This window comes from Lissotriton vulgaris, chromosome 8 (genome assembly GCF_964263255.1).
Source record: "Lissotriton vulgaris chromosome 8, aLisVul1.2, whole genome shotgun sequence".
NCBI classification, from domain to species: domain Eukaryota; kingdom Metazoa; phylum Chordata; class Amphibia; order Caudata; family Salamandridae; genus Lissotriton; species Lissotriton vulgaris.
In genome coordinates, this window is record NC_141696.1 from 792,906,496 (window position 1) to 792,934,012 (window position 27,517).

The following is a 27,517-nucleotide window of genomic DNA, read 5'->3' on the forward strand; positions in this document are numbered from 1 at the left end:
CTGGGTTGAGTGCGTGGAGTGCTGCTGGGTCGTAGCGTTGGTGGGGCGGAGGTCCAGGGTTCCTGGTGCTGGTCGCGGACGGGTGCAGACGTGCTTGCCTTTGACGCGCCTTGTGTGCACCAGCGGCGCGCCCGCAGCACGCGGCCGCTCAGTGGCCGCCATTAAGTAGGGGTCGGGGAGGGATGGACACCTGGGAGGCGGGAGCTGGATTGGGCCGGTCGCGCTGGGGGGGGGGGGGGCCGCGGGGGCAGCAGCGGGAGGGAAAGGTAAAGGGAGGAAAGAAGCGATAAAGAAAAAAGGGAAAATAAGCAGAAATAAGGCACAAAAGAGCAGAGATGCAGAAAAGGGCAGAAAGGTGAAAGATGGAAAGGGTAGAAAAAAAACGAGTGAAGGAGCAGAGGGAGAGAAAGGGAAAATGGGCAGAAATCAGGCAAAAAAGAGCAGAGGTGCAGAAAGGTGAAAGATAGAAAGGGTGGAAAAACGAGTGAAAACGAGTGAAGGAGCAGACGGAGAGAAAGGGAAAATGGGCAGAAATAAGGCACAAAAGAGCAGAGATGCAGAAAGGTGCAGATGGGTGAAAGAAAGGGTAGAAAAACGAGTGAAGGAGCAGAGTGAGAGAAAGGAGACAGAGGTCCACTGGACCACCAGGGATGAGGCGTAGGGAAACCTGCGGGTGGAGGAGGGCCTCGATCACTAACACTCAAGAGTGCAGGGGCAGGGGCACCTCACTTAATGGTGGAGCTGCGAGGGTGGGAGAGCAATTTCACTGACAATGAGTCAGTGGTCTTGCTCGCCTGTCCCCGCAGTGGCCGCCATTAAGCAGGGGTCGGGGAGGCCTAGGTGCTACTCCTCCCACCACTCTACATACAGATAGGTCTATTCAGCCTAGTGCTGACTCACCCAGACTCCGGGAGCCACCCCAGCCCTGATAACTCTCAAACCAGACAGTCAATCCATAGACCGACAGAGGCACACAAAAAGGTTGAACAAGAAAATAGCCACTTTCTAAAAGTGCTGTTTTCAAACACTGAATTTAAAAACCATCCTTCCTAAAAGATGTGTTATTAAATTCTGAGTTCAGGTTTACCACATTTCAATAGATTTCAATGTTTTATCTTGCTTCTATGGGAAGATATGCAGGTAAACATGTTACTCAGCATTCCCCATTCTGTCCTACAGGCATGATAGCCTTTCAATAGTGAAATACTGCCAATTTATTTTTTTACTATCAGGCCATGTTACCCACACTAGTACATGTCCTACCTTTTACATACACTGTACCCTGCTCAGGGTTGTACCTTGGGCCTACCATGGGGATGTCCTAGATGTAAGAAAAGGGAAGGGTAAGGCCTGGCAAGTGGGTACACTGGCCAGGTCGACATGGCAGTTGGCAAATTGCGCACAGGCACTGCAGTGGCAGACCGGACACCTATTTTCAGCACTACTCATGTGGGTGGCACAATCAGTGCTGCAAGCCCACTAGTACCATTTGAATTACCAGCACTGGCACACTCAGTGCACTTTACTAGGGACCTACTGGTAAAACAAATAAGCCAATCATGGATAACCAATCACAATATCAATTTACAGGGAGAGCATATGCACTTTAGCACTGATCAGCTGTGGTAAAGTGCCCAGAGTCCTATAGCCAACAACCACAGGTCAGGAAAAATAAAGGAGGAAGAGGCAAAACGTTTGGGGATAACCCTGCAAAAATGGCCATTTCCAACAGTCTCTTTTTAAAACTTAAGCAGCATTAGTTACCCTTACAATGCAGCAGAATTTCACACAATCCTTTTTATTTAATCAAGTAAATGATTTAAAAGAGAACCCTGAAAATTGGGGTCAGAGTTTGATAGATCATTCAGGATATCATTCACACCACAGGCAATGCCTACCATATACTCCAGTATTCATATTTCGTAGAAAAACATCAGACACAGGACTGTTATGCAACATAAATAATAATAGTAAACATAAATATGTGCCATACGAAAGGTGTGGTCACATAAAAAGTAATACAACATAAAAACAATTGGTAATTTAAAGGTAGAAATAAATCACTCAATACAGTGTCCATTTAGAACTCTTTTAGTTTGTTCAAACATAGCCTCATTTCTTAGCTATCTAAGGTATTGGTAGAGAACACCTATTCGTATCGTCCACGTTTCGACTGTCAACTACGCGTGTTCGTAAATGACATCACAACAAGTCTTTGTCAGGACTAGTAAAAATGAATACAGTCTCGTCATAGTAAGAACATCATGTTGCTTGATGCTAAGCATGAAGATTGAGATGAAAAGTTTCCCTCCACATAGTGAAGAGGTAGACAAAGGATCAAGCATATGCAGAGTCAAGGAGGGTCCTAAAAAGGAACCTTACAAACAGAAATCGAACAAGTTAAGATTGATTGACTATATATGTCCAATATGCAAGGTGCTCTAACTGTAGGCTCCAATTGAGGTTTGCTGTTTAGCTGAAACCTCGGAGATCCTGGAAGGATTCTCTGATCCGTTTCTGCAAAGACAGAGTGACACATCTGTCGTTGGCACGTCCTAGTTAATCCGGACCAAAATAACGTAGTTCAAAAGAAATTGTGCGCTCCCCTACAGAACAAGTCTCTGCACAATTGGTGGCGTAGTGATCCCAAGGGCAGTGTTTAGGTGTGAATAGTAGGAACTTTAGCTGAAATGTTTTGATAATATTGTCAGATGCTGCTGGTGTCAATTCTTGAATTACGCAAAATTAGATTACTCTGTGCACCTGATTTACTGCTGCAATGTTGTCCTAGGTTTGGAACTGTAACAGAGACAACTTATGTAAGGTGATGGACTAAGGTGGGGGTATCCAAGGTGAGTGTGTTGTTTGTAGATACCTCTCTCCACATTCAGTAATCCTAGGCAACAACATTCATTTTTGCTTGGTAATTTTTAACAATTGGTTCTCATTTCTAGGCAGTTTACCACTATTTCTTTGCAGTGAGATAACAGAATCCCTAACCCATGATGTGCCAGAATGTGCCAAGAAAATAGTTACATCATTTTTAGGTCTCGCACCTAGCGACGCAGCGCGAAGCGCTGTCGCCAGCGAGATCTATTGTTTCTGACTTGCCTCGGAAGCGGGACAGGAGATGGGCACGCGCAGGGCGATTGGAGCTTGTGCACACGCACGTACAGACACTCGCTGTGCACATCTCCTGTCCCCCTTCCGTCCACGCAAGCCAGCTGCATGCAGTCACTGCGCCAACAAACACACGCACCAGCCGCCCCAGCCAGTGCACGCGTACTCGTCTCCCTCAACAACAAACACACACGCACGAGACGCCTCCAGCCAGTGCACGCGTACTCGTCTCCCTCAACATGCGCATAGCGTGTTTTAGCTTTCCCCCCCCTCCAGCGTTTCAGCCTACGCTCCGCCCTCTCTGTCTTCTCTCCTACCGTCCCTGCAACGCTGGTACCGATAGAATGATGCCCAAGATGCGTGTGCTGTGGACTAAAGCATCTCCTACAAAGGATCTATGTTACACGCATGATCAACACTTCACATCCTGGTAAGTCTACTTAACCTTTTATCCTCCCTAGGCCGATAAATTTAGTATTAGTTTGGATATTGTGCAAACAAACATCTGCTTCAGTCCCAGGATGCTCTAAGGGGGAAATATTTCACGAATACACGTTATGCTACACGTCGTAAACTTCACCCAAAGGCTTCAACTCTCCAGAGTCAAAAATGTAGTCACTGGAACATAACAAAGCTAATACCATTTACCGGACAGTATCAGTTAGGAATTATTGAGGACTTGGGCATGTATAGAGGTAGGTCAACGAGTACTAAGTTGTTATAGTGCAATGTGTTGCGGTCTAGTAGCCACTAAGGCAGAACCCCAGACCTTTAGCCCGGATGGGTTACTACACAATGTATCACTTCTCTGGCCAGACCTGGCCAGAGAGTATAAAATAAAGGGGTGGAAGTTGCTTGAGGCTTTTCCGCCCATGCCAGCTAATAGTGTGTCTCCTCAGTCATTTCTTGCCTGGCCTATACTGTGTTCCCTTATCGCCCCAGCACACTGGCAACAAGTGTGGTTCAATCAGCGCCCACACGCAACGGCAGCCACCCCGTCGGAGAACCAGTACCGGAGGTGTGAATGCCTACACCCAGTGTCATCGCATTGGCAGCGGGCGAGCGTGAGCGGCAGAGGCCGTAATCAAGACAACCAGGTGAGAGCCCCAGCGCCGCCATGATCGCCATACCTCGGCGCCTCACAAGTGTATCCTGCAGTCTCTGCACCTCACCTGGTCTGGTGTCACCGTAAGCCCCACACGCTGCGACGGCAGCTCAGTCCTGAAGGCCTGGTCACCGGCAGGCAGCTCATGAGTGCGTGCGTGCATGCCCTGCAACTAGAATTATCTCTGTGCACACGGACTACATGCCGGTTATTGCCTAAACGATCAACAGGCCCAATCAACACTCCAGCTGCCCAGGACACAGCGCAGGGTGCGCCCAGAGACCCGCAGAAGAGGAAAAAACAAGCATTTGCAATGCAATAGGTCCCGCAGTTACTCAAGTTTAACCTATTGGCATTGTAAATAACAATGCTTTTTATTTAGGTTTTTAAAAAGAAAAGAAAAGGCATTGGTATTTGCAATGTCAATAGCTTAAACTAGTTTGTAGTATCCACCATATGTAAAAAGCTGCACTAAAACCACACAGTAGACTTAAATAGGGAACCGAAAGACTAAAAATAGTTCCTCATCTTGGGCACCCCCACCAAACTCTCTAGGATTCTAAGTTAAACTAATACAATTCAGTATAATATATCAAACTTTTTCAACACCGCAACGCAGACCCCATATTTACCAATGATACCAGACACTTGCCAGAGATGCAGTACTACTGACTCAGACTTTTATCCTACACCATGAACATTTCTCTCCATGAAATTGTACTGGTTACCCGTCACAAACTAGATCTATAACTTACTGACAGACCCTCAATTTACAGACCCAAAACTTGTTTGCTTAGTCTCATACCTGGACTCAAAAAATGAAAATACGAATGTAACTATATTTGGCATTATTGCTAAAAAAGGTTTGTACTCGCCTCTCTCCTTATGGAGGCGAGAGCCACTGAAATTGGTGGAAGCAGAGAATATGGCTACTTTCAAACAGCTGACACGCGGAGGTTAGAGTGCTTTGTTGAAAATTGTGATCCTTGTAGCCTTAGCTATGTGGCGCAGTAGCCAGAACTGCCAACTCAGGAGCTGGGGATCAGTGTTTGAGTCTCCGCGTCAGCGCAACATCCTGTGATTCTGGCCAAATCAAGTAGCCTCCCCATGCTCATGGACTGCTCCTGGATACCATCACGGGTGATAAGCTGCGTTATACAAATCTAGAAACGTTAACTTGGCTGAGAAAAATGATATGCCCCAGTAGAGCTAATAATGACCCCACCCCCCGTTAGTGCCCACAACCAGTCACTGAACAGATGTGCTTTGAATTATTAACATTTTGACTCCTTTGTAGCACTATAAAGTAGGTACGTTATGGCCTCAAAGAACTCCAAATAACTATTTATAGTTTTTTGACCCATGTATTTTGGAAATTGCTGTTCAAGGAGAAGAGGTAGAAGTTTTTATATTATTGTATATTTGTTATTTATATATATATTCACTGAAAAAACCATAGGTTTCACACCAGTTATAGTTAGGAATTAGCATTTAAAAAACCTATTAAATTCACTGAAAAAACCATAGGTTTCACACCAGTTATAGTTAGCTGGAAATTTTACTGATATAAAACCATTGAAATTCCCACGTTATAGTTAGTCGGACTCACTATAACTTGCGCGTGCAATGCACTGCTGATGACATCACATATTACATCACTCATGACATGGTCAGTGACATCACTCATGACACCATCCTTGTGACATAGTGACAGACCTCCTTTCACTATAATGTAACCCTTGAGACACATATTCAAAAATAGAAACTGAAATTTTTAATAAAATGGAGATACCTATATCAGTTACAACAAGCAATTCAGTAATTCCACTATCTATATACACATCCACTCATTCACCAACAGTTCTATATAGTCACTCATACATATACTCACTCATCATATGAAGTGATACACCTATACATCCTGTTACACACCGACATTCATCCAAAAGTTACTCACACACATATTCACACGTGCAAATAAACTATTGGACATCCATTTATTTGAATATAGAGTTATACACACACTTCCACCTTACTTCTATTTAAAATTACACATATTTATTCTCTTAAACAATCACTTATAGAAACACATACTTATTTAAACAGGAACTCTTACAATCTCTTACTCTCACATATACTCACTTATATACATCAATATTCATATATACTAGATTAAAACATATGTAGTTACTGATAAAGACACTAGTGAGACAGTCATTCACTCACTAACAAACACATATAGACACTCATCCACCCATACAGTCCTGTACATATGTTGTCTTCAAAACACATACAAACAAAGAGTCAGTCACTCATGCATCTATGTGCTAAGTAATACCCCCACCAAACCATATAGACACTCATACTGATACTAATAAAAATATCTAATAACCCATATACATACACATGAGTGGATGTGTATTAGATGGTGATATTACTGAATTGGTTGTTGTAACTGGTATGGGTATATCCACTTTTTTGAAAATATTAGTTTCTATTTTTGAATATGTGTTTCATGGGTTACATTACACTGAAAGGAGGTCTGTCACTGTGTCACAAGGATGGTGTCATCAGTGATGTCATGAGTGATGTCACTGACCATGTCATGAGTGATGTAATATGTGATGTCATCAGCAGTGCATTGCACGCGCAAGTTATAGTGAGTCCGACTAACTATAACGTGGGAATTTCAATGGTTTTATATCAGTAAAATTTCCAGCTAACTATAACTGGTGTGAAACCTATGGTTTTTTCAGTGAATTTAATAGGTTTTTTAAATGCTAATTCCTAACTATAACTGGTGTGAAACCTATGGTTTTTTCAGTGAATTTCATAGGTTTTTTAAATGCTAATTCCTAACTATAACTGGTGTGAAACCTATGGTTTTTTCAGTGAATTTCATAGGTTTTTTAAATGCTAATTCCTTTGTATATCGAGTTTCTAACCTTTTTTTTTTTTACAATTTGCTGTTTTTTTTTAAGTATTCATTTTTTCTTATAATTTTTTTCTTTTGCGCTCTGGGTGCGCGCTCCGGGAAGCTTTCAGCTAAGCTCTCCTGTAAGCTTCTCCGAGAGCTCATCTGAAAGCGCACCCAGAGCGCAACTGTCGTTCGTGAAAAAAAAATATGAATGAAAAGTTAATAATAATGCAAAACATTTCGTACCATACAAATAAAATTAGTTTTTTTTAATATGGAAAATGATTATGCATTTCTATAAAAGATTGATGACGTCACTTCGGCGCGCAACGTAAGTGCCCTCGGAAGCGCATACGTGCGCGGCGCATAAACGCACGGAAAAGCGCCTACGATCGCGCCACGTTTGCGCCCCGGAAGCGCCTACGATCGCGCTGCGTAAACGCACCCGGAAGTGCTCCGGAGCGCGCAGCGTAAACGCGTCGGGTCATGTGACCCTCAAATAACACTTTTCATTGGTTGCTAACAGTTTTTTTTTACAATGAATGAAATCCCCACCCATTTCCTTCACTTCTTCTTTCACTTTTGTGACTGAAAGACCTGCCTTTTTTGCTGCTCCATATTCCTGGATTCATCATGGCTGCCAGACCATCCAGCAGTGAAGATGACTTCATTGATGAAGAGCCTCCTACCCCAAAGGTGAAGGAACATTTCATTTGGAAATTTTTTAAGTTTCCAGAAGGCCAGAAGAAGGTGAATGCACCAAAAGTAGAGTGCAGGATCTGCAAACAGGTCCTGTCACGGGGTAACCCCCAAAAAAAATACTCTTTTGGGAACTTTACGATGATCCGACATGTGGAGAGGAGGCACCCCCAGAATTTTGCCCGGGAAAGTGTCAGGGCTCTGGCACAGGAGGTTCCCAGAGATGGGGCCTCTACATCAACAGGAGGAGCAACTTCTTCTGGAAGAGAACAATCTCAGGGGCAGGTAGCAAACATTCAACCTGCATTCAACCATGGGGTCGTCAAATGCAGATACTGCAATCAACTCCTCACCTATGGGGAGCAAAGTGTCCTGCTCATGGTTCGGGCATTGGAGAACCATCACTGCCCTTCCCACCCCTAATTTTTTTCTTTTCTTTTTGCTCCTGTTGAGCAGTTTCTATTCCCTGTTTTTGTTCCTCTTCAGTTAAAAGAAGAAAACCAAAAGTTCTTTTCAGAACTACCTCCAATTCTCATCAAAGAGCTATAATCTTAAAAAATGAAGAGTAAGTGAAATATAGTGCATTGATAATTGAAAGGAGAATGAGTAAGAAAGAACAGAAAGGTATGAGAGGTGAAAGGAAGTGAAGTAGGAGGAATGAAAGAAGGTGAGTGTTAGAAAAGAAAGTTATGACACAGTGAATAAACTGGAGTATTTCTGACATATCTGTAAACACAAAAGTAACGCATTGCAGGAGTGCGTCACAAAAGTGACGCAACTCCAGTAATGTGTCCTTTCACATGGAAAAAGCACCATGTGAAAGGTTTGCTGTGAAGCAGGCGCAAGATTTTGGCGCAACTGCATCCTAAAAGTGACGCACTGCGTCATTATTACCAAGCTTTTTGCAAGGAACACCCCCTCTGCATGCATTATACCTGACACTATTTTTTAAAAAGTGACGCATCTAGGTACATGGGTCACTTTTTAAAACTCTGCGCCATATTGTATCTGCATCAGGTATATTGTATGCAGAGGGGCAATCCCGCGCAAAAAGCTTGGTAATAACAACGTACTGAAATCTATGAGATTTCCCTGCGTCACTTTTAGGATGCTATTGCGTCAAAATTTTGCGCCGGCCTCGCATCACTTTTATGTTTACACATATGTCAGAAATACTGACGTATCTGTAGCTCCTTGCAACATGATTCGTCATACATTAAATATGACACATCTGGAATGTCATAAGGACTGTGGACAGAAAAGTGACGCATCACACCAGCAGTGTAATAAAATGTGCCTCGTTGCACTATATTTAAAGGATGCAACAGCATCCTAAAAGTGACGCAGTGAAATCTCAAACATTTCACTGCGTCGCTATTACAAAGCTTTTAGTGGGAGAACACCCCCTCTGCATGCATTATACCTCACGCAGATATAATGTGGCGCTTGATTTTAAAAAGTGACCCATCTACCTAGATACCTCACTTTTTAAATATAACGCAACGCGGCACATTTTTTTACACTACTGGTGCAATGCGTCACTTTTCTGTGCGCACTCCTTATGACATTCCAAGTAACGCATTGCTGGAGTGCGTCACAAAAGTGACGCAACTCCAGTAATGTGTCCTTTCAAATGGGGAAAGCAGCATATGAAAGGTCTTGCCTCAGTCTAACACCTGCTGTAAAGCAGGCACAAGATTTTGACGCAACAGCATCCTAAAACTGACGCAGTGAAATCTGAAAGATTTCACTGCGTCGCTATTACAAAGCTTTTTGCGGGAGAACACCCCCTCTGCATGCATTATACCTGACGCTATTTTTAAAAAGTGACGCATCTAGGTACATGGGTCACTTTTTAAAACTCTGCGCCATATTGTATCTGCAACATGATTCGTCATACATTAAATATGACACATCTGGAATGTCATAAGGAGTGCGCACAGAAAAGTGACGCATAACACCAGCAGTGTAATAAAATGTACCTCGTTGCACTATATTTAAAAAGTGACGCATCTAGATAGATGCGTCACTTTTTAAATATTGCATAACAATGCGCATTTTTTTACACCGCTGGTGCGTCACAAAAATTGACGCACAGGAAGCGCAAAACTAACAGCGCAAGGCCTTCATAAATATAATCCTGGATTTTCCCCGTGCTTCGCCGGTGCGCGTACCATGCGCTTCCCCCGCGCAAAACGAAAAAAAAATTTTAATGCCCTGCAGGACCCTATTTTAGTCCCTACATCAAACCTAGGGGGTCAGAGGGGGTCTACTCTTCCCCCTTATGGTCATTTGCCCCTTTTTTTTTCAAACCCCTTGTGTCTCGATTTTACCGAGACACAAGATGGCGGCCGCTCCGGACTGTTTAGAATGTTTACAGACAACTGAGAGCCAATCAGCTTCCTGCGCGCAAGTCGCGTGCCGCGCCTGGAGCGCACTCGGGTGCGCGCACGGGAGAGCGCCTATAGATATATATATTTTTTTGAACCTAAATTACTCAAAATCCACTGGAGCACATATCTTGAGACATAGCAAAGGCACATCGGGCTACCAGTCCCTACAATTTTGCCAAGTTTGGTGGAAATCCATTCAGCCGTTCGGGCTAAAAGTGAAATCGACCGCCCTATGGAAATTAACATGGGGAAAACGCGTTTTGGGACCCCCCTTTTATCTCGGCCCCCGCTTGACGAATCCCCCCCAAACTTTCAGGGAAGGACCGGACCGCCATGAGACCATTTTCCTGAAAATTTCAGGCAGATTCGTCAACCGGCGCCAAAGTTATTCAAAATAGAATGTTGAGATTTAACATTGAAAATTATCCTAACTATAACTACCTACTGGCGACCGCCAGTAGGTAATATGTATATATATATATATAAATATCACTCACCGTGCGAAAAATGCATGTGTGAACTCCTCTCTTGAAATAACACTGACTCAAACGATTTGCTCCAAAGAAGTTTATTTCAGTGCATGGAGCCAAACAAAGAGCACCCAGCGCGTTTGGAGCAAAGCGGCTTCGCCGAAACACGTTGGGTGCTCTTTGTTTGGCTTGACGCACTGAAATAAACTTCTTTGGAGCAAATAGTTGGATTCCGGTGTTATTTCAAGAGAGGAGTGCACGCATGCGTTTTTCGCACAGTGAGTGGCTTAGTAAACCTGGCTGCCTCTGACCCGGAGGTGCACGGTGGCGTGAAGTGTCCTGGCTTTCTCGGAAAATGAGGAACGATTATACATATATAATTTCTGCAAAGCCTTGAAATATATTTAGCTGTAAAATTTATTGAAAGGTAAAACCAATAAAAAAAACTGTTACAACGAGATACAAGCTTGATGGACCTTTACGGTGGCAGACCCTAGTGTTCTAGCTTCTAAGCACTTTCTTTCGTAGTCCTCGTTCAGGCCTATGGCACAGGTGCAGATCTGTTTTTTTTTAGTTTTTTTTTTTTACAATGAGTGTTTTGTCCTTGTTAATACTGGGTATGTTGCTATATTGTGAAAACAGAGTCTTAAGATTTACACTTATTACAGTTAAAGGAATTTAAATTGAGCCCTTGCAGAGTAGGGGGAGAAATATTGCATTTGTCCTTTTGAATAGCGATTTCCAATGTGTGTTTGAATATCTTTATTCGGCAATTTATCACCATAAAAGAATACATATACATAAACATTTCAAAATACCAATAAAAGATTATAAAATACAGTAAAAGCATGGACACCTCATTCGTCAATTTACTAGCAGTAAATTCGTCCTCAGCTTGTGGAACCTCCAGAGTGTAGTTTCAGTAAGCGGGAACGTGTCATCCACGCACTTCCCAAAAATTTAGCCACCCCACAGATCATACTGGCAGATGAAGAATCTGTAGAGAGGACACGTAGTGCCTGGCTATGGCACCTCAGCCCTAATTCCCTACAGACGGGTTTCAACCAGAATTTCCGCGCCCCTTTATAGGCTGGGCAGGCAAAAAACAAGTGAGCCACCGATTCCTTAGGGGCCGCACAGCCAGGGCATGCACGCGAGCGGGCATCTGTATTCGACCATCTCACCGTAAAGTCATGAACCGGGAGCGTCCCATATCGCAATTTTAGGTACAGCGCTCGATCCAATGGTTTAGTTATTAAGTCGAGAAAGGGTTCCAATTTTCGCACACACTTAATTGTCAAAAATTGGTCAGTAAGTGAGCCCACATTCGTAAGCCTCGTAGCGTTACTCTGTACCCAGTCCCAGTATAGTTTTTTTATAACATCTTTGGGTGGTGGTGATTGCAACTCCCATGCCTCTCTTAGACCCAAGCTGAAAGCCAATTCTTTCAGTTTATTTAGCCATCCTATTTTTTTACTTGTGTCCAGTAGTAGTAGTTCATCCAGCCCTTCTGCATACTTTGCGAGCTCCTCAGTTCTTCTTAGTCGGGACCAGAATAACAACGGGCGTAGCCTCACCAAGTCCTTTACTGTTTTTCTGCCCAGATCTAATCTTAGTGGGATCATTGGGGTGGAAGCGGGAAGAGCTACCACTTTCCTAAAAAAATTGTTTTCCGCTCTCATCAAGTCCGAAACCCCTTCAAACCCCCAAAGTTCGGAGCCATAAAGTGCTGCAGGAAGAATCCAATGTAAACAGTACATGTGAGTATGTCATACAATGAGGGCTTGAAACAGCTACTTGAATAATGCATATCTGCAAGCGAAACTATTGACAGCCTATAAGACTGAACAATATGATTGTTTTTTTGTCGAAGTGTGAAATATGCACATGTAATTTACCTGTTTTAAAAAAAAGTTTTTACAGGTTTTAAACAGTAAGAAATCATGGTTGAAGCAGCTTACAAGTTCGTGAAGATGGGCAAATAGGTTTTAAAAATGCACACCACCCAAATAAAAACAAACTTTCCTGGCATAGTGTCCTACACCTCATCACCGATAGAACTGGGCTTCCTTCTTCCAAGCACTACTCAGATTTCACTCCTGGGACAGCCTGTTTCTTATCGCTTCCTCCTTGGCCCCAGTGTTTATTGGAATGTTTTTACCCCCAAAGCTTCAGTTCTATTTAGTACTCATGCCCATAAAAAGACTAAATCTGGGGTATGTAGAAACTCTGACAGTGAATGAATTCGGATGGGAACGACGATGCGCCTACGACATTGTGTACTGAAACGAAGCCTGCCTTTTCAGTGGAGGTTCTTGCACAATGAGAGCACTCCTGGAGCCCAGACAGTGAAAATATTCCTCTTGCTCCCAATGCCCAGAACTTAACTTGTGCTCTTTTAGTCCACGCCCTTACCAGTTATCACTTGATAAGGCATTTCCTATTTTGTTCGCTTTTCCTCTTCCACCCACTGAATATTATCAACGTGACCTTTGCAGGGTTTACTTCCTGTGTTAGAAGCAGGATACTAGTCGTGATTTAAGCTTGCCCATAAATAACATTAGGATGTGTTCCCACTGTTTTCTCACTTTGAAGAAATATACAGAGTTTAAGAATGCAAAGGAGGATTATTTTTGACAGACCAAAACAAAATTTATTTTTCTGTTGCATCCAAGGAATGTCCTATGGCTAATACTTTTTCCTGCTGAAAAAAGCTAAGAATATTTTACCTTAGTTGGTTAGGTCACACCATTGCAAGCATATATTATCTTATATTTGTTTTGTTTTCATGTAGGAGCGGTTATACAATTTGCCTGAGGACAGATATACAAATTACTTCCTATACACATAGATGGGAACCTTGAGTATCCCACAAATACGCAGGGTTATCATGCCCTAAAAGTTACTATTATTTCATGTATGATATATTTTTTATTGGCTCTTTTTAACTCCCTTCACTAGAATTAACTCAAGGCTCTGTTTTATTTTATAACAGGCCATCAGTACACTAAGTGTATCCACATCCAAGTGTTTGTCTGGAATAATACACACATGTTGTGCTACTTTGCTCCCCTCCTTGAGATGGAAAAGTCCTACTCATGGTAATGAACGTGCACCCCTGCCCTGAGTGCTCACTGTACTGATGTCTGGATCCCTAATTTTGATTTTTGTTGTCATAGGCAAACACAGATCATGCGTGTGCCATTTTATAGGCTTGTCTCATGTATTGCAGTCTTGTTTGACCAGGAGGCGCGCCTAAAGTGCTACCATCATAGTGCTGTAAGGTTACTGCCTTTGCCAGGAGTCAAATAGCACAATAGTGATAGTGGCAGCATGGCGTGTAGTGAACAGGTCCTTTATAACCTGTGGAGAAACAAGGAGAGAGCAAGGGAAGGAAAGGGGGTATGTCCTGATCCCTACTGTAATGCTAGACTTAAACAATGTTGACGAACCCACAATGCATATGCATTACAATTACTAGGTGTGGTAAGTACATGGACCCATTAGTTGTACTTAAAAGACCCCCGACACACCAACCTAGTTGTTGTCATGCTTCATCATTGGGGTCCCAACCGGGTGGCCGAGTGCCCCCACGGTTGTGCTACTACACCTGGTTACAGCGGAGCTGGTGTGGTGCAAATATGTGATGTGACGTGAATTAATTATATTAAAAATATCTCTAAGAATCCTTGCCTATAGACTTTATTATTGGTCAGCAAACAGATGCCTAAATAAAAGACTTTTATTAGGTTTCATCATTAGTAAACAACTAGCAGACTTAATGTATTCATTAATCTCGTCTGTATATGGTTTGCATTACCCATAACTGTTGCAAGAAAGATTTTTTTTAAAAAAAGCTTTGCAATCCCACCGTAGTGCCGCTCCCCCCCCCCCCCCCCCCACTCCACTATTCGTGCCCCTTTGCCATACTAGCTGAAGAGAAGCGTTTGGTGAAAGGCCCCATTTGTGGATAGGCCTATGTAACCTCCTGGTCCAGTGGGGCCTCAATCGGCCGTCTGCCTCATTAACCCTCGTATGTGGGGAGCTAGTCCTCAACTGGTCAAGCTGCCCAAAGGGAGTGTCGATGACGCTTCTGTAAGTGGGGGGTCTGGACTCTTCATACCAGTGTTTCCCAGGCCCTGGCTAAATCTGGAGATCCACGACCACTACAGAAGCCTAAATACATGACATTAATTGCAGTGATGTGTTGAAGGCTAGAGGGCACATATAAATACTTGTTTTCCATCTGAAAGTTCTCATCTTTTTTTGCTTCTCTGCAGGTATGTTTGCAACAGTAGCAGGGATTTCCCAGCGTGCTCCCGTTCGTTGGTCAGAGAATGTTATTGGTGCTGCAGTCTGCTTTCCATATGTGGTAGCGCTAGATGAAGAATTTATTACTGTGCATAGTATGCTGGACCAGCAGAAGAAACAGACCATCCCATTCAAAGAAGGCCGCATCCTACAGGAATTTGAAGGTACCAACCTCATATTTTCTACATTTCTGGTAATTGTGGTTGAAAAGACTACTGCAGTCGCAGGTGGCTGAGCCCTGTGCATATTGCAAAAATATTCCAGGGTGAACGAAAAGTGTTGTAATTTATGTCCAAAAGAATCGATGCCTCGGAGCAAGACTGTAATCATTTGCAAAGCATTCATAATGAAAGAATTGTTGAAGTAATTCTTATGACCAGAAACATGATATTTAAGGATGTGTGGTGATGGAGAATTCATTGCCAAGTTGTGAAGAATTTTATGTCTATTTTGTAAATGGTAAAATGAAACCTACGCCTCAGAATACAATCTCCTGTTGGCTATAAAACCCCAGCTGCTAGAACACGGGTGTCATTCGTGACATTGGCTACAATGCGCCAGTGCGCATCAATGAATAAATGGAAAAATAAAATAAAAAATGAAATACTTTTTTAATTATTAAACAGCAACATTGCTTTGTGAGCAGAATGAGATGACTCATTTTTCCCAACCCCCTCTACAGTTCTTCAGTATAAGTTGCTTTCTCTCAGAACGTGCCCCCCCCAAAGCCCTGCAGTTACTTCTCATTGTGGCATCTAATCTTTTATGGCTTCCTCTTTTGTTTTCCTCTGAAGCATGTTTGAAGGTCAGGGACAAATGTAAGTAAATCTATGTTGTTTTAGTGTGGGGATTAAAATATCCATTAATAATAAGTGGAGTGATACTGAGGGGATTACTTTGTGTGTACATTTTATTGGCATTTAAAATATAACAAACCTATTGCATCAGAATACCATTTTGAATAAAAGAAACTTCCCCTAACCTCTCCCCTCAACACTCTGTACCACAACACACATAAAGGCGCCGTGGTGAACAAAGAAAGGGCCTGTTTGAAAAAGTCAGTTCAAATTAATCAGTTCACATTAGTACACATAGTAATAGCTCGAAGCCATCATAGAGCTCTAGACAAGTAACTTATCCCCCCACCCGTCTCACAGCTCGCGGGGGGGGCAGGGGGCAGGACAGCAGGGGGCTCCAGAAGCTCAACACGCTTTAAATGGAGTGATACTGGCAAAGTTGATTTGTTTTGCTTGTTGCAGATTAGTAACGAATGGCTGTCATCTTGGTGTAGATAAACTCTTATTCTTGAAGAGCGTGATAGTGGTATTTGATGAGGGACGAGTTCTACTCGTCTCTTAATTGTTGCTATGCAGTTGAAAGGAAATCACATTTGGGTAGTGGCATTTCATACTATGGCAACACAATATTTCTTAAAAAGACTCTCCGACCATAATGAATGGCTCCTATAGCTTTATTTGTGCCTGTGATTTAAGCATTAGGTAGAGATGAAACAGGAGGTCGAGGTAATCTGGCTAATTGCATCAGTCTGTTTTTTTAATTTAAGGAAGCCACTTGGTAATAGTTGTGTTTTAGCAATTATCATATTTGATATACAGTTTAGGGACCCAGGCATTTTGAAAAGTTGGGAATTCCTTCCTTCCAGGTTTTCTAGAAAATCAGCTTTCAACAAATGATACCATCCTCCTAAGTATAGAATTACAACACCAAACGTAGCTGTGAAATACTGGTAAGTGGAATAGTTGTTGAAATGAACTGAAAGTTAGTTATACGGTACCAGACGATGTGCTGTACACACCATCCGGCATATTATTGTAAATGACTGCTGTTTATTTGCTGAAAACAATAAATAAATGTTCAAAAAACCTGCGAAATATTGGTGTGACTATGAAAGTAAAGTTTTACTAGGCAAATTGTTAGCCCGCTCTTTTATAGCCTTCTTCAGAAAGCCTCCTCATCTGCATAAATTGTGGGCTACATCATAAGAGCTTACTGTTTTGAAACAATGACGAAGTTAGTGGTCATCTCTCTGGGTATTTACCCTGTGATGAAAATGTCATATATTGCCCAATATCTCTGAACCGGAGGCTTGGGCTCCGATTATGACCTTGGCGGTTGGACCGCTAGGCTGCAGCATCGGTGGTTGGGAGAACTCTGCCAAGCTGACAGCCGCATTTGGAGTTTACCACCAAGCTTGCGATGTTCTGGTGGCAGTCTTGGGGCGGTGGCATGCTTCCGCTCACAGACAGAGGCTGAAGTCCATGCCGCCGCAGCACCTGCACTGTTGTGCACACACTGTTGCCATCCATCATATCTTCATGGCACATAGTGGGCGCACGAAAGTGCAGGCATAGGGGAACACAACATGTGCCCCCAGACACAATGCCCAATGGGCTAAAACGTCTGGGGGCCCTTTTGGGACCCCTTCTCTGCCTTTCCGCCTACCTTTACATGGCTGGGTCTCTGCCATGAAAAGATCGCCGGAAAGTCAGATTGTAATCAGCACGGCGGTGCCATGGCTCACCGTTTTCTCCACCGCAATGCTCGTAATCGGGCGGTCAGACCCCAAAGGAGGTGACGGTCGGACCACCACCAGTCTTGTGACCGCCGTAATTGTAATCAGCCCCTTTGTATGCGCCTCAGGTTATTTTGATTTTTACTTAAATCCTTAGCAATGCATTATCTTTGCAACCAAGACATTTTGTCTCCAATGTAAATAATGTGTTTCATTCTCTTTCACTGACTGAAAAGCATTTCCTAAGAATATTGGTGTAGCTTCTGATGTGTAGTCTGCTTTTCACAGTGCAGATCTCATTTGAGACCGTGCAGTTTTCATGTTTTTTGTTAATTGTTAGTGATTGTTAGTCATTTGTATGGCATAACAGTACCTTCAGTGGTCCTGGTGCAACTTGCCAAACTATTCATGAGTTGCCGTCTCAGACCTTAGGCTGCAAAGGATTGTGGAGATGTTATGTCATGCCCAACAGCAGTTCTGATGGTTGATAGAATCTCTGGTCTGAAGCACAGAGCACACATTGTTTTGTGGAATTCAGGGACCAAACGATGATAAATACTGAAGGCTGTTATTTGAAAAACATTAACTAGGTTTAATTTAAAGTAGCTTTTAAAAACGGTATCCCCATTTTATGCATGTTATAGTAAAAGTTTGGGGCAGTTTTGTAAAATGTGATCCTTTGTCTCACTGACTGCAGGAAGGTTGATCGCTACCACCAATAATGGGGTGTATGTTTTGACACCGATCCCTTTGGAAAACCAGATCCAGGACCTTCTTGCTGGCCGCCGGGTGGAAGAAGCTCTGGTTTTAGCTAAGGGTGCACGCAGGAACATTCCAAAAGAAAAATTTCAGGTTTGTGCTATACAATTTTTTTCTTTCTTTTTATAAACCATTAATCGTGAATTACATTTTCATTGTGAATACGGCAGTGTATTAAGTATATTATATACATTAAGACTTGGACCAGTTAATTATCCTTCATAGTCTTATCTAGTGATTAAGCAAAACAAACATCCATATTGAAATCAACTTTTATTCGACGGCTGCTCTTCACTTTCGAGTTAATCATATATATATATATATATATATATATATATATATATATATATATATATATATATATATATTTTTTTTTTTTATTCGGCCAGAATGTACAACATACAGTTATATAATGGAGTTTCATGACCTAACGTGCTAATTTTCCCAAAACTCTTTTCATGAACTTTTATAGAACACATTTTTTGCCCTGCACAGTTTATTACTATTTAAGTTAATTTGGCCGATATTAATTTGTACATTTGTTTTTACCCTCTCTAGGTTATGTACAGACGGATCCTACAACAGGCAGGATTCATACAATTTGCTCAGCTTCAGTTTTCAGAAGCAAAAGAACTTTTCAGGTAATTGCTTGTCTTAATTTGAAGACTGTATTCAAATTATCTCTGCTGGAATTGAATTGCTCTATGAGGATGTTATTTTATTAGTACGGTAATGTCACTATTTAAATGCTCCAGGTTGAAATAGCTAGTAAGAATAAAAAAGTATATAATTTTCTATGTTGATAAGAAGAGCAGACCAGCGGCATTTCTCTTTAGAATAGTTTTAAAGTGATTTGGCATTTTGTTCTTCCTGATTTGTAGATATTCTATTGTGGATATTAAGTGCAGAATATAAAGTAAATTTCTTTAAAAAGCCGCTCCGAACATCTGCCCCTAATTTCTGACATGGTCAGTGAGTTCTCAAAATGCCTGGGCGTATCGAAGAGACATTAACATCCTTTAAACCTGAAGACATCACAGTAATGACCCCTCACTACACACTAGCTCTCCACAGGCCTACTTTTTGCTGAAAAAGAAAAGGTAATGGCATGGAGTGGACAATCCACAAAGTAAATGTAGATGAGAGCGATCTGCTTTCTTTTTCTGATACGATCTTAGTGACCTATGGGTAGTAGGGGCAGTGCCAGGGGTGCATTAAGTGGAAGGATGCTGCTGTCATCAAGGTCAAAAAAGCAGAATAAAAATAATTCAATTTTAAGATTGAATTTTCTCAGTGAATCTATGAACTGTCATTGCATGTATGGGACACACAGTTTTCACATTTTCTGTGTTCCAAAAGCTCTTTGAATGTTCTATATATGTAAGAAAGTTTTGTGACACTGTTTAGCTTTCTGAATGCTGATGGACTGATTTAGCTAAGTTTAGCACATACAAAAATTAAAATCTTTCATGGCTGCACAGTGTGCTTTTAAATGGATTTGAGGCTCTACCTGAACAGAACCTGTTCCCTCACATCATTGTTGTCATCAGTAATGTATCCTTCATTAGGAACCATAATGAGAGTGCTTATATCTAAGATAGTTATTTGAATTGATTGTGAGCATTATAATAAACTGTTGGTGCACGTTTCACTGTTCCAAACATTCAAATACTTCCCTTGCATGCTAAAGCCAGCATTAAGACAACTGTGACCATTATTGTTGTCCTGATAGGGCACTGGCAGCTTCTGGATATATCGTGGACCCAACCCAACTTTGTCTTTGTGCATGTAGCACAAGGCTCTTAATTAGATGCACTTTGTGATCATAAGCCAGTGGAGGCCATTACAAAGATGCGAAACAGAGGCGTATTTTGGCAGCCGAAACAGAAGTCTGGCGGCTGAATTCTGGACAAGCTGTAATCGTCAAATTAAAGCCTTGTCAATACCCAAGTTAAACACTGTCATAATCTAGCCTAGATAGAATGAGGGTTTGAATCATAGTCCTTTGAGCTGGTAGGAGAAGTATCCAGATAATCTTTCTCACCCACTTGAGGACCACAAAAGTGGTGGAGGTAACCTTGGCCACCCGAGGCTTTATGGACCAATTATCATCCAGCAACATTCTCAGATTTGGACTTTGGATGCTAGATTGGGTAATGCCCCTAAGGGTGCTGGCCAATGCTGAGGATCCTAAAGAGAGAGATTCTTACCCAGGACCATGACCTCCCTCTTTTCACTGTTGAGCTTGAGCAGGTTATTATTCATCCATAAGGAGATGTGGCTCAAGCCCTGGTTAAGAGTGCTGGAACCAGGTTCCTGTGTAGATGGCAAAGAAAAGATAACCTGTGCGTCATCTTATAGGAAAATAAGGTTAGGCCACAGTTTTTTGACTACATCAGCTAGAGGGCAGACGTAGATGTTAAACAACATAGGACTTAAAACAGAGCCCTGATGTAACCCGAAGTGAGACCCCTTGATGCCGAGCTCTCTTTGGCTGAGAACATTTTAAACATCCGATCTTTAAGGAATGATATGAATCTGTTCAGTGCTGTATTGTCAAGGCCAGACATTCTCAGTCCTTCAGCTAAAATAGAGTTGGACACAGCATTTAAGAGCGCGCTAAGATCAATTAAAATAAGTCCAGCCAATTCCCCCTAATCTAGACATCATCTAAGTTTTTTTTGGGAAGTAGCAGGCCCTTGCATGCTTCCAGCTCTGGCGCACCCTTCCCTCTAACAGAGAGGATTTAAGAAGTTCCATCACCACCTGCCAAGGTTTCGGGTCAAAGAGACCAAACTTGTTTGGGGAAAGAGGATCTAGTGACGAACCCGATTTAATCGAATACAAGATGGCCAAAAAGGTCCAGCAGTCCAATAGGGGCCATAACTCTATTTTGGATGTTGTACCAGAAGTACATAAGATATCCTCTGCTACTCGAAAGACATAAAAGATGTCATTACATGCAACAGAATCAGTAGATTGAGTGTTACTCTTCTTTTCCTTCGAAAAATGAAGATGAATAGCTTCCACTTTTTGGGGGGATTCTACTCACCAATAACATCAGATTTTACCAATATGCTGTTGACACTCTATAAATTAACTCTATTTGAAAGTTTCCTCTGCTCCAGACACTGCTTTCATTTCAACCAGGACGTGGGCTACTGCACCAATCTAAATCTAACCCCAAAACAAGACTGAGTTGTAGCTTCTAGCCAAGAACAACAAGCAATAACTAGTCCACACCCAGCTCAATGGTGTGATCCTTATTCCTGAACTCTCACCCTTTTCAAAGTTACACAGATTTGCTCTGGACATCACAGCGTAAAGAAAAACCAGACCGCCTGGTTCCTCCCAGAAGGTGACTTCAGAACTGTTTTGGTAGGAACATTGATAAAGCTTACTAAAGTTGTGCTTAGTAAGCTAAGCACAACTTGGTAGTTGTGGAAAGCGTAAGAAGAAGAAAACAATGTGTATATATATAATATTAGAAAACCGATATGTTTAAAAAATATCATCACCAGTTTGTGATTGTTCTTTCATAAGAAAGTTTGATTATCTAAGTTAATAATTATCACCAGTTGATGATTGTTCTTTCTTAAGAAAGTTTGATTATCTAAGTTAGTAATTATTTAATCAATTTAATCATTTATTTTTAAAGACATTTTTACCCTATAAAGCTTATACAATTACCTTGTTAGAAATGTGTAACCTAGCATTTTGAATACCCCACTACCCCCCATCAAATTTACTAACTTCCGATTTGTCATGTTAATGCAGTCTTCCTTGCAAAAGTGATAGTTATTGCCAAAACAATCTTGGGGCATTTTAAGTGTTTCACCATAAGAATCTCTTAATCAGCAGTTCCAAAACCTATCGTAAATAAATATCCAAAAATATAGTTTCAGATTGACAGACAGAACATCATTCATAAATGTCCGAAGAGGTTCAATTACATGGCAGTCCTGTTTACTGAAACGTTTAGTAGTTGTGGAAAGGTAAATAAGAGCTGCTTTGTTCTGTTGAATGCTTACTCTACCCTTGGTTTTTGAACTACAATTTTGCGTGATGTGCCATATCTGCCCCAATTGTTGAAGTTTATCATGCTAAAAATCAATCTGGAGCTGTGGAACATGCCAAATCTTCCACCACTTTTAAAACCTGATCAAGATTTTTAATCTTATTTGTTGGACCTTTTCATGTTCAAGTGGCAGTACTTTGGCCCCCTGGTATACTAGATAAAGTTGAGATCAAACCCTGCACCTGAGGTACATTAGTCCAAGAACGTGTAAACACATCCACAAGTTGTCTTCTAGGTTCAATATATATTTCTGATTTCTCAGTATTGCACATTAGCCTTTTTGTTAAGTCAACACACATTTCACCCTCTGTTGGTCTTAGGGCTATCTCAAGTCTTTTGATAAATTCGAGGCATGAAAGGTATACATTACTTCTATTCTGGTTACAATAATCTTTTAAGAGCATGCTGAGTCATAATGGGTCACTGCAAAACGTCTGTAGTGGCAAATCTGTTTTCCCTCGTAAGTTGTGATATAAGTGTGGGTAGGTGGCAGACAGTTAAATACTAGTTGGTAAGGGGAAGAGGGAAACACAGAGAAAAAACATATGTATTTAATGTAAGGTGTCGATGTATTGAAGCTACAAGCATGGTTATGTTATGTGGAGTATTTAAAGTGATCAAATGAAATGTATGATGTTACCTTTAAGCGGTACAGCAAACAAGCTTCTGAACGGTTACAATGCCTGGCATTAAAGATGGGTTTTTGCCACCAGTAGTAGGAAGAAGAAATACTTTTATAGTTTAAAAGCACCGGTGGAAGTGCTTTTAGTAGGTTGTTTTTGACCCTAGATAGTGTTTCTTAAATTGCAGTCCTTTGAATGTATAATCAAGAGTCAAGGTTAAGTTATGGCTTTACAGGTTATCTATTTAATATTGGAAGCCATTGTTAGTATGATGAGTCTTGGTCTGTAAAAAAATGTCTTTAAGAGGTCTTGTCAGAAAGATACGCTCATGCACCCATTCTGTGTTAAATGTATCTAATCTAGGAGAGGGGGCAGCTAATTGAAAAGGGAGTGCTTGAATAATGTAGCATTTGGGGTAAGCTGAGTGATGATGTGTGAACTGGTATCTCTCCTTTTGCAATGAAAGATGGAAGTTGCCATTTTAGGTGTGGAGGATAGAGTTCTGGTTTTCCTAAGGAAGTGTTATAAGAAAGTGTCCTTGTTTGCACGGTTGCCTCCCACTTTTTGCCTAATGTTGATGCTTTTTGACTGAGTGTTTCCTGGGTTCCTGCCAACCAGGTACCCAGTGCCTGTGTTCTTTCCCTAAACTGTACTGTTGCAAAACCCAATTGGCAACTCTCTGGCCACATGTAAGTGCCTTGTAAGAGGTACCCTAGGCACCAAGTGCACTGTGACCAGGGAATACCTCTAAGGGCTGCAGCACTTATTGTGACACCCTTAGAGGCCCTTACCTTCGCGCCCACACTGCCATTGCAGGCTGTGTGTTTTAGTGCAGAGAAAAAGTGAAGATTCAACATGGCATACATCGCTGTGTGCCATGCCTACAGTCCACTGCCCTGCATAGGTAAGACACCCCTCTAGCTGGCTGCACTATACCAGTGGCGAGGGTATAGGTGCATGAGCCCTGTACCCCTACAATGTTTAAGTCCATTCTTAGAGATTGTAAGCGCAGTAAAGTTATAAAGAGTATATGGCATGGGAGTTTGTCATTACAAACTCCACAGCACCACAATGGCTTAACTGGGAAGTTTGGTATCAAACTTCTCAGCACATTAAACCCACACTGATGCCAGTGTGGGATTTAATGAAAAATGCACTCAGAGGGCATCTTGGAGATGCTCCCTGAAAAATGACCTAATTCTAGTGTCCTGGCTGAGTGGCTGTTCGCCAGCTGCAACCACCAGACCTGTTTCTGGACCCCCTGGGTCGAGAGTCTGCCACTCTTGGGGTCCTGGAACCAAGCACATCCTGGGGCGAGGTGCCAAGCCTCCTCCCTCAGGATGGGCTGGGTCCACGAAGGGGAAGTTTCAAGGCCTGCCTTTTTTGTGAGCTACCCCAGCCATTTGCTACTCCCAGCAACTGGTCCCCAACGGTTCTGACCCCCACTTGGGGTGGGAGAATCGGCAGGAAAACCAAGTTGGGAGTAGAGGTATGCCCACCTTTGCCAACCCCACCTCTCAGGTGGGGAAACGAGGTGAAGCACACCTCTCAGTCCCCACCATCTTGAAGATGGGGGACCCAGCCAACCAGAGTGAGGCTTACGCTCCTCCCACTGGGGGGGGGGGGGGGGGGGCATAAAAGGGGGTTTACCTACCCCAAGGAAGGGACCCATTGGTCCCAACCTGTATCTACCTGTAACACCCCTAAATTTAGAATTCAGAGGCAACCCTGAACCTTGCCCCCTCAGAAAAGAAGAATCCAGAAGAAGAGGAGGACACCAACTCACTTGGCCGCAGCCCTACTGCCTGGCCCGACCTCTACCTTCTCCAGCGAAATCCCGGTGTGTCCTGCAGCCAGCAGCACTCAAGAACCCAGAGGACCTGCCCTGCCTTCCCCAACCAGACTCAGTAGCACCGGATTTGGTCACCAACAGACTCAGGCTCCGGCCAAATCCGCAAGTCTGCACCACTCTGCACCCGACGCCCACGGCCCAAGTTCGAGTGGCCCAACACCACGGTCTCCCCGGTGAAATGCTAGAGGCTAGATGGCCTCTAGCATTTCATTTTTCGCATCTTGCACATCTTGCACATCATGTAAGAAAGGCATTTGGGGTGTTGCAAGGAGTAAGGGCCCCACCCATTCATGCAACGCCGCCTTCTTTAAAAATAGTGATGAACATTAAAGGGTGCTCCAAAGGCCAACTTCATTACATATTTCAATATCATTAATTTCTTTCCTTATAAGATATAAGGTTTCTCACCAGCATCTGGCTCTATATCAGTACATGGAAAAACATGATAGACTTTCCGTTGCCTCTGACTGCTTGCCTTAATAATTGAAGGAGTGCTTCGCATGTTTACCTACAAAATTAAACAACCTACAGGCAAGCTTGAATAATGCAACCAGATTGAAAAAGTAAATGGGAAACAACTTTAATATTATTTATTGTGCATTTTGGGTGTAAGACTAACATCCACTGGTGCTATTTCCAAATGTATTTTTCGGTCCTTCCCTTAGCATGAGTGGAAATCATAAGACACTTCTCTGACAGTGCCAAGCTCTGCAAGTTCCTGTTAATAATGTCAGTCTGACTTTTACTCCACCTTTTAGTCTTGTGCTATCATTTGCAGGACTTCTTAGCAACCGGCCTTATGAGCACAGATTTTTCAGGGTTATATTTGCACAGCTCATTAATAATTTCTTAGCTTTCACACTGTATACATTATTGAATCAAAAAGATTATTTGTATTTGGAAAACGTAGGTGGCAGTTTCTTGATAAAATTATAATGTTCTTCTCGGTAATTCAATAATCGTTTCTGCGCTGAGTTCTTTAAATCCAGCCTGGGACTTCATTAGGTATTTCAAAACTTTGGAACCTGTGCCAAGCTATTTTGTACTGTTTGTATGGTTTGTCTTTTAAGTTAAATTATGATGCCAAAACTTGTATTTGTTATGTTTTGAATGTGTTAACTGTTTTTCCATTGCTTTATATTTTCAATCTAATGGGTTGTTGACGCCTGACACCAAAAATGCCTATATTTGCTCTAAATCTTAAAGTTTGATATGCTTTAATGTTCCAGGCTCAAAATCCACTAGACGCCATTACTAAAATTGAGTTATATTTAAAGTTCACCCATAGCAAATGTAAAGTGCAAAGGACCTGCTTGCAAATATTCAATCAGCATGTTGAATCAAATGGCATTTTCACATATATTCTAGAAAATGTTTTTACAGCAACTAGCCCTGAGAATCAGTTGTTGCCATTTTAAATAGCAACATAGTATAGTAACAGTTGTATGTCATTAGTGCTTTTTTGTGCCTATGTATACTTTTTCTTTTTTTTACTTCATTTAGTTTGACACTGTAATTGCAGAAGCAGTCATCTTGATGTCCGTGAGCTGATCTCTCTATACCCCTTCCTATTGCCCACATCTTCAACGTTTGCTCGCTGTCACCCTCCGCTTCATGAGTACGCCGACTTGAATCAGCTGACTCAAGGGGACCAGGACAAGATTACCAAGTGTAAACGGTTTCTAATGAGTTACTTGAATGAGATCCGGAGTACGGAAGTGGCTAATGGCTATAAGGAAGATGTAGATACAGCCTTGCTGAAACTGTACGCCGAAGCAAACCATGAAAGTCTGCTGGATCTCCTGGTTTCTGAGAATTCCTGCCTTTTACCCGACTGTGCTGCATGGCTTGAAACACACAAAAAGTGAGTCATTTTCTTTTCATTAAGCCATCATTAATAGCACTGTGCATTTCCACAAAGAACAGCATCTACAATTATACCAGTTTTTTAAAGAAAACATATTCAAACAGTAATAATCACAGTTCCATCGTTATTCTTAAACTCTCATTCAACATGAGGTCTATTGTAGTGGTACATCCAGTTGCCTTATTCCAGAATCGTAGGATAATCTGACTTGGTGCCAAGGTGTAGGGTCAACTGCTGGACAGAAAGGAGTTAATTATTTTAATAGAGGCTACGCAAACCTATGCTTTGTCAGTCATGATGCTCCTGCACATTAAAGAAGGTGTGTAATATGCATACATATTTAGATGAATAACAGATTTGTGTTTTGAAAAGAGCGAGGAAATTTTTTATTTGCATACTTGTACGGAAGGCGTTCTTAGTGTATATGAGGCGGGTGCATGTAGTTTCAAGAAAATAGTTTTCTATTATAGGAAATCTGAATATTGAGTTAATGGATTTGGATGTCTTGATGAGAACTGTGACTGAGCTCTCGCAGTGCTCCACTACTATGACCTAAATAGTTAAGTAGGTTTTAGTAATGAATCCTAGACTCACCTTAGGGAGCTTGGTAAAGCAACATGGTTTTCCTCATGTAGGAATTGGACTGTAGTGGTAATGAAACAGTAATGCAGCCATGATGCAAGTATAAAAAGTCCAAAGCGTAGTCAGTTAAAAGATATAATTTGGATAATACCTGACCAGGCACACAATAGGAGATATATGGATATATTATGTGTGAGGGCTGTTATAA

General features: G+C 42.0%; 1 protein-coding gene across 1 annotated transcript in view; it reads left to right on the forward strand.

Moving 5' to 3' along the window:
- TGFBRAP1 (transforming growth factor beta receptor associated protein 1) overlaps positions 1-27,517 on the forward strand; it is a 255,012-nt gene that overhangs the window by 25,659 nt on the left and 201,836 nt on the right. Inside the window, exons 2-5 of the mRNA XM_086934675.1 lie at positions 14,985-15,179; positions 18,246-18,400; positions 18,866-18,948; positions 26,383-26,724. Of these exons, the coding sequence (XP_086790801.1) occupies positions 14,985-15,179; positions 18,246-18,400; positions 18,866-18,948; positions 26,383-26,724 (775 nt within the window). The remainder of the gene's footprint in view (positions 1-14,984; positions 15,180-18,245; positions 18,401-18,865; positions 18,949-26,382; positions 26,725-27,517) is intronic.